We start from the raw sequence: 23,532 nt of genomic DNA on the forward strand, positions 1-23,532 counted from the left end.
AGACCTCTCAGCAGCCTTCAACACCGTCTCCCACTGCACACTAACCGCTAGCCTCCACAACGCCGACATACAGGGAACTGCCCTAGACTGGATCCGCTCCTTCCTCAACAGCCGAACCCAAAGAAGCAGACTCCCAGTCTTCCTCTCAGAGCCCACAGAGATCAGCTGCGGAGTAGCCCAAGGATCTTTGCTCAGCCCCATGCTCTACAACATCTACATGGCCCTCCTTGCTACCATCGTCAACACAGACTCAGCATAGTACCCTAGGCAGATGACACCCAGCTCATCCTCTCCCTCATCAAGGAACCCGACAACACCAGACACAGCTTACACGAAGGAATGAAAGACATCACATCCTGGATGAGCAGCAGCTGCCTGAAGCTCAACTCAGAGAAAACGGAAGTCCTCATCCTCAGTTCCATCCCCTCCGCATGGGACAACACCTGCTGGCCCACCACCCTGGGCAACCCTCCCACAACCCCAGACCTCCCCCGCAACCTCTGCATCATACTCGACTACTCCCTCACCATGAGCCGACAGATCAACGCTGTTTCTTCAAAATGCTTCAATACCCTCTGCAAGACATTGAAATGGATCCCCTCGGAATCCAGAAAATCTGTCACCCATGCCCTCACAGCCAGCAGACTGGACTACGGGAGCACCCTCTATGCTAGGATCAACAAATCTCTATTCCTCAAACTCCAGACCATCCAGAACATTGCAGCCACGACATCCCACAAGACCTCATCACCCAGTACCTGCGAGACCTCCACTGGCTCCCCATCGAAAAGAGAGTGAGCTTCAAGCTGCTCACTCACGCCTATAAATCCCTCCACAACACCGGACCCCATTACCTCAATGAAAGGATCTCCTTCTATGCACCCAAGAGAAACCTCAGCTCTGCTAACCTTGCCCTGGTCGAAATCCAACGCACCCGCAGAGCCAGCTACAACGCAGCCAATACCTCGAGCAAACTCCCGCTCAGCATCAGATTAACCCCACTCTGCAGGCATTCAGGAAGAGCCTCAAGACCTGGCTCTTCGGATGAAACTGAAATGCACAACTCCCCCCCCCCACCACACACTTTCCCCAGCACCTTGAGACCCTCACGGGAGAGTAGTGCACTTTACAAATCCCTGATTGATTGATTGATTGATTGATTGCTTGATTGAAATAGGGTAGCAAGACTTTGTAGTAGACATCCATCTAATAATTCATTCTGTGTATGTTTGTTTTGTATGTGCTCATATTATACATTTAACCCATCCATTATTTTGTGTGTGTGTTGTGGAGATGTCCAGTGATACACTATGCATACCTTAGCTACTACTGCTGAGATGGAGAATTACCATCTCCACTGGGGAGTGGCTCTTATGATGTCTGTTGTATCACATAACAATGCCAATTTAACCAATGGAGCAATGCTGATGTTGCTAACATTGAACATTGACCTTGGTACAGAGGACCAATAATAACTGAAAGATAGGCATTTCCACAGTAAGTGAGGAAGGGTGCCTTTGTGTGGGAACCATCTCCAACATAGTGCATCATGGGTGGGATAAACTCTGTTGTGCTTGGAGAGGGGTCTAGTACCAGTCCCTGACATTTTAAAGAAAATGACCCCAAATCTGGATCACGAAAGGCTTCTTTCACGCTGTTAGAGAAAATCTGACCATTCACTTTCAGTGTAGTCAAATTGAACGTTCTACTGTCTTCGTTGCCATAGTGTATTTAATTGCTAATTGGAGACTATGATTTGTATGTTGGTTTCATATAGCCATTGTATAAAGCTACATTGTTGGTCCATGTCTGAATATATGCCAGTATTGGGGCGTTGGAAAGTACATTTGGTCCTGGACCAGTCTTTTCCATAAATAGTGAGAACCTTGTGTTGCCAGTATTCTCCAGGATTCAGATTATTATCATTGTGTACTTCCTGTAGTAATTTGATCTAGTCCCCCATCATCATGTTTTCGCCTCGAAGCAAGCCCATTAAAGTCCACGTGTGCCACCTATATCAACTATTAAGAGACCAGCATCACTAAAACTGGGGCTGAGGTGTGGATGAGTTGTTCTATTTTCCGTTTTTATGAATGTTTTCCATGCCAAAACAATGTTTCAAATGATAGGTTTAAGTGTGAGGTGGTCTAGGGGATTCATTAGGTAAGTTATCTGTACACAAGACAAGTCTATTCTATTTGGGCCCATAATGGGAACTTATTGTGCTCTTAATCATAGAGGTTCTGTCAGCCTTCCACTCAATATTTCCCAGAAAAAGACTGGAGCTCCCCCACTTCATAACACTGGTTGGCGCGATTACAATAAAATCGAACAGCAACAGATATTCAAAGCATTTCTTGTTATTGTTTTGAGCTAGAGAGCTTAATATATTTCAGATTTTTTTTTCAAATTGAGATTTTTTTCGAATGAGCTATGAGATATCTCCTTAGGGGACAATAGTGATAGAGTGTACTTTCTTTGTGAATAGTCAGGAATGCGGTGCAAACCAACTAGGTGAGAGAAACTATGGGTAACAGTGTATGCAAATCATTTCTTGAAGAAAATCATGTAATGGAACACATAAGGGCACATGCATTGATCCAGCAAAAAATGTATTCCAGCACATATTGAGAAGGTCAAAGCAATATCTGAAATTTGTTGTTAAGCACACTACCATACCACCCTATATATATATATCCAAATTAAAGGGGAAATTATATGTGGGCGCTGGTACACTTCTGCTGCTCTTTTCCTATTGATGGTCTGCTCTAAACCGGCAAAGAGTGGGCAGAGGATAAATGAACTGTCGGTAATTTAATCTGTCATTGACCAACAAGAAAAAAATCACACTTTCCATACATATAAAAAACAGTAGTACTACAGGCAATGAATTCCCCGGGTGACACATACACAGTGGAGCCACAAATGATTGAATGTGGAATCATTTGTCGCTTCCACTGTGTGTGTGTGTGTGTGTCACCCTGTGAATTCATTCCGAGTAGTACTATTGTTTCTCATACGTATGTGAAGTGTGATTTTTTTCTTCTGATATTTGAGTATGTGTGATGCCAATACATATCATCCAACCAAACTCTATCTCCATAACTCCTTGAAGTGCTGCTCACTTCCAAATGTCCCCAAAATATCACCAAATAGGTACCTTCATTGAGGACACTTGAAAGCACTCCAGGGTTTGCTCATATTCCTAGTAAAGGTAAATGCATAATGATCAAAAATTTTAAAAAACATAAACGTATAAGAATCAGCCATGGTCCGTGCAGGTAACAGTGGTGAGGTGGTGGGGCCACGTGCAGGAGGGAGTTCGAGGGACAATGCAGAGGGAAAATAAATTATTTATTTAATTTTCTCTTATCATATTCCCTTGAAATCCCCTCACACGGCCCCACCGATGTTACCTGCATGGACGGCGGCTGATATCACCGCACTGTTTTTTAACATAAATGTTCTAGTATTTGATAAGGAACATGCCAACTTATACCAAAGGTGTAGGTCATTAAGCAGCCTATTAGACTTAACCAACCACTGTCATTTTAGAAGCACAGAAGCATGTCATTTTCTCTAACTAACTGCTCACAGCTGCCATGAGCTCACCCACAACGTGTACACAACGAGGCTGGTATACTGTACTGATGCATATGCAGTGACATCACATGAAACGTCCAGCAAAATTTACACTTTTTCACACCTCTAACCCTATGGAAAAACAACCTCTTTGTACTTGTTTCAGCAGTTCTAGAGTTCTATTACACTGGCAAAACAGCCAAAACATGTCTGTTTCAGCACATTTATGTTAGTAGCTCCCTTTTTAAAATGGGTGCTATTGTTTTTTCAGTGTCTAACTCTCTTGCGCTTATGCAGACCTTTCAGTGAACACTGCATTCAATCCTTAAAGGGCAGGTTCATTCTTGGGTACTGCTAATTGGAACATCTGACTTTAGAACTCATCCATGTGTTGTGCAAGCCTTCTTTAATGCTGTGGCAATCATATGAATACTTCAAGTCCAATTGGACTGGCATTCGCAACTCAAAATATTAGGTTAAACTACCGAATAGATTTATTAAAAATAAGTCTAGGTGGGCAACAATTTATGCACGTTTTGTTTTAATAGAAAGCAAAGCTTTATTCACAATAATATGTAGATTGTGTTTTAGCAATGATAATAGAAAATACAATAAAATGTTGTAAATACTGCTCCCAGAGTTCTATGAGGCCCTTTTATGTACTTCTTTGTTTATTTATTTATTTCATATATTATAATGGCTGGAAAGTGCCTTGGGCCTACTTAAGACTAGCTTATGATAACTTTCTATATACATTTGGTTAGTAAATGCTTTTGGAAGAGGGAGCATATCTGGTGGCAGAAGAAAAGGTGTGTATAGAACTAGTATGGAGGTAGAGGCATGATGAATCCAAATCCTCTTGAACATGCTGCCAGTTATTAAGGACATAGAAGAAGCCTTTGGATGAAAGCCATTGATACCTTTGACATATAGGTCGGTGTCTCCCTTTTTAGGGTTGTTAATGTTCCAGGTTCAAGTCAGAGGGCAATGACCTGTTCTCAAAATGTAATGCTCTATGTTATAACAAGTTTTGTTCCTAGTTAGTTCTCAAATAGAACATTTTTAACCTGCATTGGCCCATTTTGCTGACTGGGTTCCAAATAGAGAACACTAAAAATATGATTATGTTCAAAGGTTTTATAATTAAGCTTATCCAACTCACTAATGCAGTCGTGCTACTTGATATGTGATCTTTCCTGAAGAATTAGGAGGTAGAAGATGGTTGAAAGCCAGTTATCACAGAACGTGTCAAAGTTAATTTTGCACTTTGAAAAATTATTTACCCATATTAATATTTTTGTCTTTTTGTGAGTAAATCTACTCACAAGAGCTGGGAGCAGGCTGAGTGTGAATGTTCAAGGGCTAGAATAAACGATGAATTTGTGAACACCTTTAATTTTCCTGGGTTCTGGATAGTCACAAGGTTATCCCCAAATGCTTTAAATGTTAAGATTGGATGCAAATTTAAAACAGAAAAAATAAAATTCCAGCAAAGAACAAAACTTAGAAATGACATTTGTTCTTTTTACTATGGACTTTGCAAACATTTTGTTAGCTTACGCTTTGATAATTGCAATTGTAACAGGTTTCCATGCGTACCTATGGAACATTTTGTCAACCCATGAAAGTCATACATATCAACCCAGCATAATCTTAAGATCATCACTTTCTTTAAGGTGGGAGTCCTATGTGTCTTTGTAATACTCACTCTTAAATCCCTAAATACATTTAAATATTGCCTTAAATTATGGGCTGATACTAGACATTTTTCAATGCATAGTCAATGTTTAAGCATGCTCTCTCTGATTCCCAATTTTGATGGTGTATTTCTGATCTTGATTTTACATATCTAGATCCCACCCCCTTTGCTGGTTCTAAAGCGCACCCCTGTGCTGTGAGTCTGCAAAAGCTGTAGCCTTTGAATATTTCAGTTATCAGCAGTAGCCATGTCTAGTGCAGTCTCTCTATTAGGTTTTATTTTACTTTGTGCACCAACCACATGTTCATCGCCCCTATAATAATGAATTTAACTTCGGTTCAGTCAATCTTACAATTAGCATTTTGCCTCAAACCATTGATCTAATGTTACATTTGAAATTTATCAGCCAATGAAATGAAAGCATCAAATATCTGATTGATGACACTGCCCTCCGGCAACTCCTGTCTTCTTCCAAGCAAAAATTGATTGACTGGTTCAGGAAAATTATGCGTTTTGCATAGATCATGTCATCTATGAAAGTGCCTAGAGTAATTTATCTAATGTACATATAACATGATATGTGGCACTACGCATATGCATAATGAAGCTTTAGTGCATAGCAATGCTCTGTTTTCCAACAGTGTGCTCAGACAGGCAGGATATTCTGTTTGTAGCTACACATGTTTATTGGTTTTTTTTCTATATTTCACAGAATCTGGGTTACATAGGCAACAAATATTTCTGCAAAGACCAACAAATGTTTTAGCAATTGAAGGGCAAGATGCAGTTATGGAGTGCTCCGTGTCTGGATTTCCCACGCCGAGTATAATGTGGATGTTTGGAGATGAGGTTATTCCAACAAGGTATTTTAAAACTTTAATTTTTAATAGATTGTTACAGATAGCATGTACCATTTTAATAGCAATCAATTGCAAACATGTGAAATGAACAAAACGAGCACTACATCTATGGACCCAATGAATCCCAATAGTAAGTTTTACGCAATGTTCCCTCTATTTTTTATTTATTGCTGTGGGGCATTGAAGTGTCTATGTGCACACTTTTCTGAGCTGTTTGCACAACTGAGACATAACAGGAGTGAGCGTGCTACCTCTAAAAAGGTGAAAGGCAATACCTCTCTTTCATTTTTGGATCAGGAGGGGTGCAGGGCCTAAAGTTTTCTTTTTAAATAAGTGCTATGATGCAGCCATCATTGACAGCATCATATCTTTCCCTTTTTTGTGTCATGGCAGTTGCAGGGGGCAACATGGACAGCAAGAGGAGAGAGGGATGGAGCAAACAAGAGTACAGACAGCATTTGGGGAAAGCAAGTAAAAGCACTGAGAGTGGGAGGCAGCAAGCAACACCACAGACAGCTAGAGTAAAGTGGTAGAGAGCAAGCTACAACATGGATAACGGGGTGGGGGAGAAAGCAACTAGACAGACAGAAGGAGGGGGAGAAGTACATGAGGCAGTCAGATGTAAAAGACCCACTCTGGTATAGTTTTAAAACCTATAAAAAATGTAGCACTTAATAGAATGAGCAGTAGAAGTAATGCATCTATACTCCAAACAAATGAAGGGGAAGAAAACTTATGACTGATTTGCATATAGCAAAGTGGAGGAGTGGAGGAGTGTTGCTCAATGGTTAGAGCTTTGCAAAAAACACAGTTGATGGACAGAATGTAGAACAATGTCAAACATTCACCCCAGTACAAGGATCTGGGCCTAGATCCATCGTTTTTGTGCACTCCACACCACCCTGGGTTCGACACTGGCTATATGCAAATCAGCTCTGACCCTGTGCCTCATGGGAACAGTCCAGTCCGAACTACCAAGCCATGTCTTTCCCAGACCGGAATCAAGCATCCAAGGACCGGTTTCTGGCTATCAGCCTTCATCAGCCTGGATAGCTTGACTCCAGTGGTGTGGAGAGCCTGGGACTCACGTCTGAGTATACCCAGCACACTCGGGGTGAAAATTGCAAAAAACACAGTTGATGGACAGAATGTAGAACAATGTCAAACATTCATTCCCAGTACAAGGATCTGGGCCTAAATCCATTGTTATTTTGCACTCCACACCACCCTGGGTTAGACACTGGCTATATGCAAATCAGCTCTGACCCTGTGCCTCATGGGAACAGTCCAGTCCGAACTAACAAGCCATGTCTTTCCCAGATCGGAATCAAGCATCCAAGGACCGGTTTCTGGCTATCAGCCTTCATCAGCCTGGATAGCTTGACTCCAGTGGTGTGGAGAGCCTGGGACTCACGTCTGAGTGTACCCAGCACACTCGGGGTGAAAATTGCAAAAAACACAGTTGATGGACAGAATGTAGAACAATGTCAAACATTCACCCCAGTACAAGGAGCTGGGCCTAAATCCATCGTTTTTTTGCACTCCACACCACCTTGGGTTAGACACTGGCTATATGCAAATCAGCACTGACCCTGTGCCTCATGGGAACAGTCCAGTCCGAACTACCAAGCCATATCTTTCCCAGACCGGAATCAAGCATCCAAAGACCGGTTTCTGGCTATCAGCCTTCATCAGCCTGGATAGCTTAACTCCAGTGGAGTGGAGAGCCTGGGACTCACGTCTGAGTATACCCAGCACACTCGGGGTGAAAATTGCAAAAAACACAGTTGGACAGAATGTAGAACAATGTCAAACATTCACCCCAGTACAAGGATCTGGGCCTAAATCCATCGTTTTTTTGCACTCCACACCACCCTGGGTTAGACACTGGCTATATGCTAATCCGCTCTGACCCTGTGCCTCATGGGAACAGTCCAGTCCGAACTACGAAGCCATGTCTTTCCCAGACCGGAATCAAGCATCCAAGGACCGGTTTCTGGCTATCAGCCTTCATCAGCCTGGATAGCTTGACTCCAGTGGTGTGGAGAGCCTGGGACTCACGTCTGAGTATACCCAGCATACTCGGGGTGAAAATTGCAAAAAACACAGTTGATGGACAGAATGTAGAACAATGTCAAATATTCACCCCAGTACAAGGATCTGGGCCTAAATCCATCGTTTTTGTTGCACTCCACACCACCCTGGGTTAGACACTGGCTATATGCAAATCAGCTCTGACCCTGTGCCTCATGGGAACAGTCCAGTCCGAACTACCAAGCCATGTCTTTCCCCGACCGGAATCAAGCATCCAAGGACCGGTTTCTGGCTATCAGCCTTCATCAGCCTGGATAGCTTGACTCCAGTGGTGTGTAGAGCCTGGGATTCCGGTCTGGGAAAGACATGGCTTGGTAGTTCGGACTGGACTGTTCCCATGAGGCACAGGGTCAGAGCTAATTTGCATATAGCCAGTGTCTTACCCAGGGTGGTGTGGAGTGCAAAAAAACGATGGATTTAGGCCCAGACCCTTGTACTGGGGTGAATGTATGACATTGTTCTACATTCTGTCCATCAACTTTTTTTTTTTCAATGGTTAGAGCGGCAGACCCTGATGCAGAGTTCTGGCCAGGGACCAGGGTTCGATTCCCGCCTCGGCGGGGTCTCGGGCTCAATTTCCTCGGACCTGTTAATTCTCGCCTCGGTGCCTATTCCAATTACAGGCAATAGCTTGCTTAGCCTCCACACCGCCCCAACAGCGTTAAGGATGCCTGGCTTCACCCTGGTGGTGCCCAGGAGTGGACACTTCACAGGGAAAGCCAGGAGGGGTTCCACAGCAGTATGAGTATCAGCGCCAGGAAGCCGAATAGCTGACACGGCAAGGTGATGTCTGGTGACAGTGCGCTCTATAAGTAACATGACATTTACATATAGCTGTGTCTAAAATGGGGTGGTGAAGTGAGCTAAAGAACGATGATGGATTCAACCCAGATATGTGACGGGGTGAGTGTCTGAAAAGTTTCAGCTCTCCATACATCATCACCTTGTATTTGCTTAGTACATTTGAACCAAGATATTTAATAAAAGTACTTTTTTGGTGTAATTTAACTGCCACCACTTAGTGCAGTGCTTTCCAAACATTTTAGAACCACAACCCCCTTTTTAGTACAGGAAACTTTCACAGCTCACCTAGCTTTAATGGACATGAGGCAGGCCACTTTTTAATGTAACTAAAGGATGGTATGTTAGCGAAGTGTCATTTACCGAGAGCAGATTTCTTTTGAAATTGTCACTGAATTTGCACAGACATACAGTTTTGAACAGTTTTGCAAATAAATGATAATGTGTGGAAATCGGGGTTCAGTGAATATTTATTATTTGAGGGTGAAGATTTGTTCTGATCCTATTCAAATCTTTGTTTCAATCACACTTCACAATTATACAGAAATGTGCTTTATTTTTGCTTTCATAACTGCTGAATGTATACAGTTTATTTACAGGTAGTCACTTGCTTGTTATGTGCTACGAAGAAATTACATCCTAAAGCCTTTCCATTTTTTACACTTCATGTACCCCAGCAATTCACTTTGCTATTCTTTCTCCGACTGCAAAGTGAGAGGAGTTTGAAAACACCTGTTCTGTGTAAAACAAAACATAGGCAGCAAACAACATAACCTGACTTTTGACCTATGTGTTTGAAGCATGCAGAAAATTTGACAAGATAAACATAGAATTCAAAGGCATCTTTATTTACAGCTTGGACACATAAATCAAGGTTCAAAATCACTGGGCTAGAGCTAAAATTAAAAGAGTGTCTGTAAACTGACTGTAGAAAGGTAGAAACAGAGTATAGTCTCTGGTGAAATAAGTAACTGTTTGTAATGTGTTAATACTTTTGATTTACTTTGTTGTGCTTAATTCAATTCTAGCATTTTCTGTAGCCCAACAGAGAAATGCCACAACATTTGGAGGCAGCCCACAGTAATCGGCCTCCAAGGGAGTCAAATATGGTCCATTTTACTGTGCTTTAACTAAGGCCAGCCAGTTACCCGTGCCCTGAGTTGTCCTTTTTATTGAGGGTGCTCGTATCTTTGTTAGTTTTCAGACACCCCTAAAGAGCTCTCTTGCTGATCAGCAGAAGGATCCTTTGAAATGCGCGCTCTGGAGGGCCCACTGCGCGGCAATAAATGACAATGTGCGCGTCCGCCCAGGTGCGCACTCTAGAGGGAACAGTTGTTATACATAGATATTTTGAACTGAAAGCACAGGAAGTGAGTAACAATAAATTATCTAAAAGGCGTTAAGAGTGACATATGAAACTAAGATAACTTACATTCAGAGATTCACAACACACCAGATGCTAATTCCCCACTGCATACCAAACACCCTGAAGATTTCCCACTACCTTTGGCTGGCCAACAGAGAAAGCACTCCACCCATTCGTTATGCAGATTAGGCCATCTTGAAGTATCCAGAATACTTTTCTGAGAGAAAAATGGTGTGATCCCTTATGACTGCTACCACCCCAGATGTTAGATTCTCTTAGCATTGGTAGAAGTGGCAAGTATGAAAGCTACCTTTTCCCAGCCCTGTGAGAACTCAGCAGAATTAGATGATTGTTTGTAGTTATGTACAAATGGGAAAATGCGTGTTAATTCATACATTACTCCTATTTACATGCATTATGTGTTTTTCAGTGACACTCCATGGGAAATGAGTTACATTATTGATATGGCAAAATCACATTTCACCCCACAAATATCTCTTATACCTGTTACCACCAAAAGGCTTTTGGTAACCCTGTGGGAACTGTGAGTTGTTACCAAACATGTTAGCAATTCCTTTGTGCAAAACACAGGTAATACGAAGAGTTAGCATTATTATCATTACATGATAAGACTCCCCCACATATGGCCACAGAATTACAAGTAAGTCTTTTACATTTTCCAAAGCAAACTATCCAACTATGCCAGACCACATCTGGCCCAAAGGTTGTCATTTATACACATTTATTTAAAAAGAAACGTGTCACACCAGGATCTGTAAAAATCTTTTATTGTGCTAGTGTAGATCAATGGATTTCAGCTTCAACATAGAGAAAGGCTTCATGGAACCTAGAACGTGTTGATCTTCACTAGCACAACAAAAGGCATTAGATGGGCTCCACAACCCGTCCTCAGCTCAGGTGAATGCGGCTGAGAGGAATCTGTCTCTCCATATATATACATATATTTATAGTCATAATTAGGTCGTAGTTTCCATAGGAAAATCGTTTTGGACACCATTTGCTGAATCTTCATAAAATTTCCAAAATTAGTATGACAGCTGCTAATGTTGAAAAGGTTTAGGGTGATTTATCAAGCAGGGCAAGAAAAAGGGAGGGTTCCAAAACACTTGTTCCCCAATTGAATTCCGAATAGACATGTAAGACATGACTACAGCTGGAAGGGCTGGATGGAATTTCACCAAATTTGGCAGAACGCTAGCTCTTGGTTCATAAAGACCTTGTGTTTTTGGTTTAAATCGTTTCAACAGTTTAAGAGATATTAAAGGAAAGCCAAATGTGTATATCTAGGGGCAAGGACCCTCTGCAAAGCTTACCTATCTCATGAAGTGATTTGATTAGCTGCTAACTAGGAAATGTGGTCAGCCATCTTGGGACTCGGACTCAGCCAAGTTCTAAAGAATTTTTTTTTAAAAAAGAGAAGGGGGCAGGGTAGAAATACTCTGACCACATATGCCAACGACCGCACGGTCCCCTCCTGGAACATTAATGGCCCTGGGGACCATGACTCCCCGAAGGCTGGCTCTCTGTGTTTCACGGGCCCACCTCTGGAACATAACTGTGTGCTCTTACTTGGCGGGAGCTTTGACAGCTCCTGCCACTTACATACCCACAAAACTCCTCACAGGTTCATACAATCACTCACTTACCTACTCACACACCCAATCACTTACATACCCACTCACACACATGCACAAGCCCTCACACACCAATATAATCACTCACACACCCATACAACCCCTCACACACCCATACATACACTCAAACACCCAATCAGATCTCAGAAAAGCACTCACAAACCCTTTCAGAGACCCATAGAGACTCTCACATATCCACTGACATATACCCAGTGTCATATCCATGCAGCCATTCACACACCCACTCATACAACCATACAGCCACTCAGATACCCACTCACACACTGATACACAATCACAAACTCACTCAGATGACATATGTTATAAAAAGTATCACTCATTGGTAGGACAGAAAGAATAGTAATTTAACTTATGCTGTAATTTAGTACATGTCTTTAAGCCTCAGAAACGTTTACAAATCACTTCCACTCACTGGTTGATGTCATCAGTGTTGTCACTTGGGATGTCATCAGTGATGTCATCAGTGATGTTAATGACCATGTCCTGAACGTTGAAATATGTGAGGCCCGAAGCAGCGCATTGCAGGGGACATAAGTTATATTTAGCTCAGTTAATTATAACTCCTGAATTTCACTGGTTTTGTATAAGTGAAATCTGAGCCTAAGTATAACGTCCCTGTAAATGTTTCTTTCCAGTGAACAAACATTTATACATTATATAATATATGTATATATTATATAATCATGTAATTATCATATGTATTTATGCATGTTAGATATAGCCTACAGATTATTTTAAAATTAAACCATGTAGCCTAACTAGAGAGTATAGTAGATGTTTTTGTTTTAGAAATTCCAGTATCTACAACAAAAAATGTTTGAAAAATCTGCCTATCTGTGACTGCAATGAAATAATGATTGTGGCTAAGACAAAACTTGAAGGTAGATTTTGCATTACCATGCATTACAAATCTAAGAGTAAATTCATGTACTACTTCAAGGCAGTATCATATTTCAAAGTGTCCTGCATGAATAAATGAATAGCGTATTTGTAGAGAACACTGTCACCCAAAAATGAGAATCCTGGCGCTAGGCCTAAGCATCAGGATAGACCTTGTCTAGTGCCTAAATGGGGCAGTTTAAGAGAGAGCATGACAGAGTGCATAAGAAGCTTGGAAAAGCCATGTCTTAAAAGTCTTTTTAAAAACATCTTCCATGTTTATAATTCGGAGATGATTTGGCAGTTGGTCCCATGCTTTGGTGCCTATCACCATGAGGTACTTTCTGCCGATTATTTTTAATCTAAAAGAGGTGGGGTTCAGCAGATTTGCATTTGAGGATCTCAGTGTTCTCAGGGTCTTGTAATGGCTGAATCTGGAAGTGAGATATCTCGGGCCCATGGCCTCAAAGGCCTTGAAGACTAGCAGCAGTGTCGTAAACAAAATTCTTTTATATTTAGGTAGCAGTGAAGTCAGTTTAATGCAGCTGATGCAGAGCTCTGTTTAGGGAGCTGTAACACCATTCTGGCGGCTGCATGTTGGACCATCTGAAGTTTGTGTATTATCTGTTTTGCACATCCCACATACAAGCTTTTACAAAAGTCTAATCTCATCGTAATGAGTGCAAATGATACTGTCTTCCTGGCATTAAGGGGGTGAAAGTGAAGACATTTCTTGAGGGATTTAATCGGTTTGAAACACAGAACGGCTACTCCTGTCACTTGAGGTTGGCAATATAATCAGTGTCAAATTTGACCCCCCAAATTCATTGCTGCATTAACCGTATCTGATGGAGAGGGGACTGAGTTTGGCCACCAGCATGTCAGAGAAGGGAGATCATATTTTCCAAAGAGGAACATTTCCATTTTCACAGAATTTCACTTAATAGGATTGTTTTGTATCCATGAAATCTCATTGGAGAGACATTTTTGGAAATTTTATTCTGGGCCGATTGACCCCTTATCTAAGGAAAGGATCAACTAGGTGTTATCCACAATAAGTAATTGCAATTCCAAAGGAGTCAATTAGAGTAATAAGAGGGGCAATTTAGATATCACATTACGTTTGCCCAAGTACACCATTGAGGAGTCAGAGCATTTCTAAACTAATGTAGGACTACCATTCATTTATAAATAACAGAGGTCCCTATTTTTTTTTTTTTGGGTCTGATTTCTAATAAAGATATCCAAAATAATGATTGTTAATATGTATCTTTCTTTAGTGTCTTTAGTGTCATTAAATGAATGTTTATGAAAAAAGTGTCCCTACAGTAAAATCGAAGCATTTTGTGATAAATAAACATTAGGCCAAGGGTTACATTCAAATGAAGTGCGTGGGCAGAAAAACATTTACGAATTGTTGATAAAGTTCTAATTGACATCACTAAACGGAGAGCCGCTCCTACCCCACATTTGAAGGCTTCACAGCGATAAACGTATTGTTCCTTAGTAGTTGTTGAAGAGTTGGTTGTCGGCAAGAGCATCTATTCTGTTTGTGCTCTGGCGCTTTGATCGGATGAGCTCTAGGTATAAAGGGGCTCTGCGTTCTAAAGGTCCTACTGACTGAATGCTGACCGACTTGTCCTTAGATTGGTGAATTGTAGACTTAGGCTTGCTGTTTGGGTAGATTTATTTATGTTCCTGGGTGAAGATGTAGAAGATGTATGAGTATCATGGATGTCTAGGCACAGTCCAAGTCTGCTATGTGGATTGGTGTGGTTACATGGCAGAACAGAAGATCCCGAGGTACACGTGATTGAAATCACTATTGTTTTCTTTTCTATATACATTATAATGCGCTTATACATGGAATAAAACCTGCATCCCCTCTGCCCATTTAAAGTATTTGTCTGTACTAATTTCTTTCCCATTCTGAAAATGGACTGGAATACCATTCTTCACATTAGCGGAAGAAGATCTGCACAACGTTTCTAAATGCATGCAAACACAGGAGTCAGTCTTTGTTCTCCTCAACGCTGTCATGCGCATCAGTCCACGAATGCTCATTTTTCCTTCCACTGGCTACAGATTTACTCTAATGGACAATTCTCAAACGTAGTTGACTGCCAAAGGAAAATATCTGATCTGTGAGTGGATTATCCACAGACTCTGATTTTGTGAATGTATAGTAGGTAACTTCCACCCAAGATCCTTTTTCTTTTACACCTAAGCACCACTTATATATGTAAAAAGCTTGCAAATCTGGTACCTACCTGGCAAAAGCATAGTTATCTAAGGCCATTGTAGGAAGAGGCAATAACATGGCCTTTACTGATGCAAATATGCTATATGGGGACTGACCATATGTGTCAGTATTCAAAGATTGTCAAATACTTAAACATGCTGCAGTGAAAACAGGAGTTCACTTTGTTTAACCATGAATGTCTGGCTGAGATGTTGTCTATCAATCTGTTATAAAGAAATGCCAGCAGAGGTAATGTTTCTCACTATTTCAGCCTCAAAATATTTGTGCACCGAAATAATGTAATAAATAGGGCTGTTTACTTAGCCTGCTTTTGGGCTTTCTAACACAATTATTCTCTGAATCCCTTTGACACTTTCTCTGTTCCTTTGAGATAATTCCAGCGTGTTAAAATAATTGCTATATTTCATACACTTTGAAGGTCGAAGAAGTACTCCTTGATTGGCAGCAGTAACTTGCTTATCTCAAATGTTACGAATGATGACGCTGGCACGTACACATGTGTGGTCACATACAGGAATGAGAACAGCACTGCAGCGGCGGACCTGTCTGTGATGGGTAAGTGGAACTGTATGCACCGCATACATTGTGCAACCATGGGCCCTACACTAATTAATGCATGCAAAAATATTTATGTAAATACTTTTATTTCGCCACTATCTGCTGCAGGATGAACATGGCAGGACTAAAGGCCACACCAATGAATTCACTCATAAACTGAACATATGTTTCCTATTTCTTGTGACTGTTCATTCATTTCATACCTGCAGTAGCAAACGTGATTTTTTATGTTATGATTTGTTATGTTATGTTATGTTAATTGGTTTTCTATAGCTCGCGACTCACCGGGGGGCATCTCAGCGCTTACATAGCGAAATGAGGGTGGTAATCGGTCACATTAAATGAATATGTTAAAATAGGAAAGGTTTCAGTTGTTTCCTAAAGGCGATGTACGAAGTACATTTTCGCAGGGCCGTGGGAAGCTGATTCCAGTACTGCGGGGCATGGTACGAAAAAGCTCTCCCTGCCTTGCGGCTTAGACGGAATCGGGGAACCTTTAACAGAGCCAAGGAGTTGGATCTTAGGTTGCAGCCAAAACCTGCTTTATGCATTTCTTCTGAAGGTAAAGGGGACTGTTACCATTCGCAGCATTAAAAGTAAGACAGCAGATCTTAAAATAGGATCGCCTCTTAATCGGTAACCAGTGCAGCTGTTTCAACAAGAGAGCTGAGGAAGAGCCTGGGGGACGATTTAAAATCATCCTTGCCGCGGTGTTTTGAATTACCTGCAATTTGGCAAGCAATGTCTCTCCCACTTCCGCCAACAGCATATTCCCATGGTCTAGGCGACTCATCACCATGGCTTGGACCAAGGTTCTCCGATGCTCAATGGGCAAATAGGGAAGTATCCTGCGTAAGAGGTGGCGGCTATTGCAGCAGGAGCTAATGGTGGCCGCAACGTGATCCTTCATGGTTAGTGTTGGATCTAATTTTAATCCAAGATTTTTCACAGCTTGGTTTGGAATGGGAGCCATTTCCTGCTCGCCAGGCCATCACTATTGTGTCCAGATGGTTGAAGCTTTACCCATAAGCATAATCTCGGTTTTACTGAGATTCAGCTGGAGGCAGTTCTCTGTCATCCAGTTTGAGATTGCAAGCATGCCTGCTTCAAATCGAATTTTCTCATCTTCCAAGTGGGAACTGATTGGAAACAGCAGCTGAGTATCGTCAGCGTAGGAGATTATCTTGAATCCAAACGGTTCAACAATTTTTGCTAGGGGGGCCATATAAATGTTAAATAATGTAGGACTTAGTCAAGAACCCTGGAGGACGCCCTTGTCCAAACAGGATTTCTGAGAAAGATAAGGTCCTAACATAATCCTTTGCCATCTATCGGACAAGAAATTTCTCAGCCATTTCAAGGCTGAGCCTCGGATACCCCATGAATATAGTCTCTCCACGGGCAAAGAATGAGAGATGATATCAAATGCAGTGGAGAGATCTAGGAGGATCAGAACAACTGATCCCCGACGTCTATTACCTGCCTCAGAGTCAGTAACTGCAAGGATGGCAGTCTCAGTAGTGAACCCTGGCTGAAATCCAGAATGAGAGGGGTCTAAGAGTTTATTAAACTCAAGATATGCCCTTAGCTGCCTGTTTATAATGGTTTCCAATTGCTTAGCCAACAGGATTAGGAGAGATATTGGACGGTAATTACTAAGCACTTGAGGGTCAGCTGTGGGTTTCTTCAATATAGGTCGAACATACGCCTCTTTTCAAGCAATAGGGATAATGCCAGATTGAATCGAGCTATTAAAAATTCTGAGAATTTCCGGGGCATAAGTAGGTGATAGAAGGGCCATAGTTTTTGGAGGACATAGGTTGCCTGGCGAACCAGATTTAGCCGACGGTAATAAGTGAGAAACTTCATCGAGCCTGGTTAATTCGAAAGGGTCCAGAGTATTAACTAATGGAGTTTTCGAGTTTGTCTTGTCCGATTAAAAGAGCCGACTTGTGAGATTTGATAGTTGGAAAATTCGCTTAGATCAACATGATTTTTTCCTGGAAGTAACTAGCTAATGCATCAAAGAATTCTTGTGATTAATTGTGATTGATTATTTTCTCTTGGTTAAACTTTCTCCCTGGTTCAGTGAGCATTTACTCTTGTATGTACTCTTTTTACAAATAGTGTTTAGGACTACATGACCTCTTTGGTCACCCAAAAGAATGCTATTAACCCAGTATCATATTAGGGCTGAACTTATCAAGGGCTTGCGTTGCCAATGTATATCACGGGTGGCTTGGTAAATCTGGAGCAGCTCAATTCCCTGTCTTATGGTACTCTGCACCAGGAAGGCGTTGCATGGGTTGAGACTGGGTGTTCCCATGCATCCATCCATGTATTTTGGCACATATCAAGACTAACTAGCATTAGTAAACATGGGAATATATCAAAATGCAATGCCTTCCCTGGAGAGATGTAACAAAGAGAATAGTTTTATTTCTCATTGTTGTTTTGTTTTTCTAAGTATTCTGCATTTTGCATCATACTTAGGAAGAGGAAAACACCTTTAACCCCTTCCATGCTCATGACGAGCTGAGCTCGTCATGCAGCACAGTGCTCGTGTGCTCATGACGAGCTGAGCTCGCCATGACCGCACCCGTTTTAATTGTGGTCCAGCACAGGAGGGGAATCCTGCACGCAGCAATGTGGCTAGAGGATAGTTTTTGTGCAGGCATCCCTTCCTGCTCAAAAACAATCCTGGGTGTAACTCAGACACCCTTGCAACATGGCGCAAGCATGCCTGGGTTGGTACCTTGCATCCACAAATGAACCAGTACAATAAGAGAGCAGGAATGCACAATATGTTAGTAAATATGACCATTCCTGACTCCTACATTTGATGCAGAAGAGCGCATCATGTTGTCTTGCTGCTTTGCACAGCATCAAATCTTGATAAATATGGCCCTAGATGTTTTATTTGGAGGTTCCAGTGTAGGTAATGTATCGAAAGATCTATACATTTTCTTACCACATTCAGTTTAGTAGTGATTTCTGTGCATCAAAGCACACTTAGCATCTTTTTATTTTTGCAAACATTGCTATACTTTGGAGGTCATCTAGACTAAGTCACCAAATAGAGAACCAGGCCCTTACAATTCTAGAGATCATTTTTACGCTTGCTTGGATCTATGTTAAATGCTTACTTATAGAAAATCCAAGGAGTGCGCATGTGCAACACATCAAATGCTGAGTAGGCTAAATAACGAAAGGTTCAAACCAGGGCCAATAATAGAAAGGGGGAGGAATTACCTACTAACAAAAGATCGATAGACCAACTAATTCTGTAAAAAGTAACAAAGACAAAGTGACAAAAATCCAACGTAAGTCAATGGAATTAATTTATTACATTGGCTCCTACTAACCATAATGTAACAACAAAACTTAATATAACTGTTGTGAAACTCACCTCGTAGATTTTCTGTAGTATGTTGGTACAATTTATCTGACTGACAAGTTCATGTAATCAGGTAGGGATGGTGGGGTAGGCTTGATAATCAAAGATACTTTCAAACTTGATGATTATTATGGAGGTAAACCTTATCAGTGGCATGGGTCTAAAGTCTTCAGTCTGCAGCTGTTCTATAATACTCAGGCATTATTCTAGTTGGTTGATCAAGGTGCAGAGCAAACTCAAAAATAAAAAACCTCATGTTGTTAAAGGTACTCCATGATACCTCAAAATATGTGGACATTTAAATGTAAGCATTGTATGCACATCTGATCTATTTTTACTTCTATTACTTGTGTGATAAAAAATGAAATAAGGGTTTGATAACTGGTGTCGAGGAGGTTTTTTACCCTATATACTTGCTCACAGCAAGTTTAGGTGTTGGCAAAGTTCTGGAAAGCAGCATTTTTCCAAGTGATACTCTGTCTTACCCCATCTGTTCGATTTTAGAAGTGACACAGGGCTTGCAGGGGTCTTGTACTCAAATGCACAGTAGCAATTCCTGCTGTTCATTTTTAACAAGAATATTGGCCCAAAGTGCAAACCAGCAGGTATGACTGACAACAGGCCACACTAAAGGTACAAATGTGGTTTATAGATGGATCAAGATTGGTCCTTATGGGAAAAGTAATCAAGCGTTCAAAAACTTTGATGCTTCATACAAAGACAAATGACATCCTTCCAGTCCCATTCTTCCACGGGCAGACAAAGCCAATAGATATTCTTATCACACACTGTATGCCCAAGGCTGAGCTATGGGGGATTAGTTTTGAATGTATCTCTCTACCTGCATTGTTTGAATATGTTAAGCTAATTTCTCTCCATAAGTACATCACAAAGGAAAGAAGAGTTTTTCTGAAGCAAGCAAAGAATTGAGTAAGGGAATTTATTTCAGTGTGATCATTTGTGTTGACTCCTTTCCAATAAAATATGTTATGCTACTATTAATAGTGTGTGTGAAACGTTGATTGGAAGCTATATTCAAATCAAAATCAGATAACCTAATTTATCAATAGATAATACATAGAGCCTACTTCGTTATAAAGAGTACTGCAATATCCGCTGAGGAATGTATGATGTTACAACGCATACATTCACAACGCATACCATCACAACGCAACTTTTACAACGCAACATCCATCAAACGCGTGCTTTTACAACTCATGCCATTACATCCCAGATGCTATTACAACGCATACCATTACAACGTAAGTATAGGTAAGTATTTAATTTTATTAATATATATTTTTTTAAATGTAAAACATTTTTTTTAGTTTAAATTAATTATTTATTTTATTTAATATACTTTTATTTTCTATTCTAACTCCTGGGGGTGTAATATTAGGGTAAGTGTTAGATAGTGTAGGGGTTAAAATTACTATTCTAACTCCAGGGAGTGTAATAGTAGGGTAGGTTTTGAATAGTGTAGGGGTTAAAATTACTAAATAAAATAATTTATATTACAATTAATTTTTTTTAAAATTATAATTAATTAAAATAATTAATTAAATTAATTAAACTACTTACCCACACTTACGTTGTAATGGCATGCATTGTAATAGCATCTGGGATGTAATGGCATGCATTGTAATAGTATGCATTGTAATGGATGTTGCTTTGTAAAAGTTTTGTTGTAATGGTAGTGCGTTGTTAAAGTTGCGTTGTGATAGCTGTTTCCCCCGCTGAGGAATTCAATCATTATATTTGCTAGAACAAAGCAATGTCCCAGACACTTTATCAGCTAAAACAGACACGAATGGAAGTACCAACATTTGTATTTAAAAGAGAGTGTTTGTGCAAAGTTTAGAATTTCTTTTACTTATCGTTAACTATAAGCCCTCAGTGTCTATATTCAATATGGCAGAAAGTCATGTTAACTTTTCCAAGTGGTTTAGGTTGAAGTGAATGATTTATTGACAACATCCTTTGCGGATTTATTTTTATCGCTAGTGGGTATGTCTTACTCACTGTAGGTTTTCAGTGGATTTTTCTACGCTTTTCATAAACCTTTATAACGTTGTTTTTAAGAGAATTGGCAGTTGGTTAACTAGAGGCAACATTTTTAATTTACAATAATTTGCAATAGGCATGACATTTCTTCAAGCAGGTATTGTAATTGAGCTCTTCTTATTGTTTTATTGACTGCGCTAATATCTTAGGAGAAAGGATGAACAATCTTTATAAACTACCATTCATGAGGACAAGACACAAACATAACTGTTTGCCAGTAGTAAAGAAAATGAAGTTACTGGGAAATGTATGCACCACTGATGTACATGCAAATTACGAATATTTTCTACTTGTGAATTTCATATGACGTACTATTTTGTGAAGAAGCATTCTTTAAACAGTTACAATTACATTCCTAGGGCATTTTTGTTTGTGAGAAAGATTTGTGAAGTATTCCACTTCAACAAAATGGAATTCTTTTGAATTGTTAATCAAGTTGTTTATTTTCATTTGACTTCAATGCTATTTTTGTTAGTATTTTTCTTGGGTGAGGGATTGTGAAATGGAAAATTTTTCGATTGCTGTCCTGAAATTTCAAATGTTTGGTGGATTTGTAATTTTCTAAAAGCTTCTGTTTAGGATTTCCTGTGGTACTGAAACAGGCCATCAGAAACTCAGTATTTCTATATATGCTGTGAGTTGTGCCTATTTAATGCATACAACCAGCAAAAGAAAAAAATATATGATTTTGGTTAAATGGTTTTTGCATTGAATATAGTTGTATGTGCTATCCATATGCACATTTTCAAGGTCAATTCAAAATGCTGAAACATCTCTTTGCAATGTTATTAAATCGGTTTTGTCAAGTATGGCCCTACATCTTCTAAATCACTTTTAGAATGTCTTAACTACACTCAATGTACCTAAATGGCTAGAGTTTTAATCCACAATCATAATTTCAGATGTATTGGCACATGCAGAGCTTCACATGATGAGGATATTCCTGAATATGTTAGTGATTTAACCAATAAGGATGTTTTATTATTGTTCAGTTTTTCAGTTTGCCTAATGTTTATAAGAACTGTCCTGGAGCACCTACCACACACAGCAGAATGCAATTCATATAGAAGGAGCACTCAATAGGAGAGTTTCTAAACAACTTAAATAGTATCAAAAATATGCGGCTTCTACACAACCAATATAAACTATCCTTTCTTCCCCACTTTAATGAAGCAATGATAGTTTTGCCTAGTAACTACACTTCTTCATTTGCCTCTTATCCCTCTTATCTCCACAATATAAGAAAAGAAAACATGTTGATTGTCAACAGTGTTACAGACTGTATTCTTGAGTCACGTGAGTGGACAAATATGCAACATGTTTCTCTTTAGTGTGATAATAAACTATTGACTTCCATATAGATTTACTTAAACACCTAGTTAAAAATGCTAAAAGACAGGTTTTTATCAAGATTGATTATATTACAACTACTTGTTATATTTTTTGTTATAAAATAGTGTTTTAGGAGCACCATTTATCTGAAGACATTAGACGAGTTTAAATGAGTTCCAATAAAGTTAAAAAAGTATATCAGGTTAAATTTTCTTCTATGTACATTCACTCATATATTTTGCATGGTTTAAACCCAAACAAAGTAAATTTCTTTGCTTTGAGATGATTCTGAGAAAACATTGATCTCTATTCTGATGGTGTCTTTCAGGACTTTTAAAGCTAGTTTAAGCATGTAGACTATGTTCATTCATTGCCACTGTATGACTATGTAGTGCGCAGTTTGGTAAATGATGACAATTAGCAGTTATATATTAAAATAGTAACTTAAACATACATTCTTAAATTAATTATATGTCATTAACATCAACCAAAAAATCTATTTGGTGCATTTTCATATGATAAGCCATGCAAAGTAAACTGAAAATGGAAGATGATAATATCAAGTTACCTTTGAATTGAATGGCTCCTTCCTACGACTGCCTTTAATTTAACAAATTTGAGTTTAACCATTCATCATACAGTTAATAAAGACAAATCAACATAAAGTATTTAAAAAGCATCAAATATTATGAGCATTTTATTAAATGATAACCTAATTAATATCAATAAGCTTGGGCAATGTGTTGCTGCATCTCCATAAGCATATATGAAAAAACTAGGTTTGCCTCTTCTCTTATGTAACAATGCTTCTCCCATCTTCCTTTTATCATGTAGGGATTTCTTTCCCCTACTAAGGATTTGATAATGTCAATTGTAAGCTGTTTAATCTGCTATGTTGCTTGTTAAGTTTTGATTGTTACACTAGACACAGCTTCTTCTGTAAATATATATTGTTATTGTA

General features: G+C 39.8%; 1 protein-coding gene across 1 annotated transcript in view; it reads left to right on the forward strand.

Moving 5' to 3' along the window:
• DCC (DCC netrin 1 receptor) overlaps window positions 1-23,532 on the forward strand; it is a 1,223,862-nt gene that overhangs the window by 634,110 nt on the left and 566,220 nt on the right. Inside the window, exons 4-5 of the mRNA XM_086960395.1 lie at window positions 5,994-6,144; window positions 15,639-15,775. Coding sequence (XP_086816521.1) covers window positions 5,994-6,144; window positions 15,639-15,775 — 288 coding nt within the window. The remainder of the gene's footprint in view (window positions 1-5,993; window positions 6,145-15,638; window positions 15,776-23,532) is intronic.

The sequence above is a fragment of the Lissotriton vulgaris genome, chromosome 3_1 (genome assembly GCF_964263255.1).
Source record: "Lissotriton vulgaris chromosome 3_1, aLisVul1.2, whole genome shotgun sequence".
In the NCBI taxonomy this organism is placed as follows: Eukaryota; Metazoa; Chordata; class Amphibia; order Caudata; family Salamandridae; genus Lissotriton; species Lissotriton vulgaris.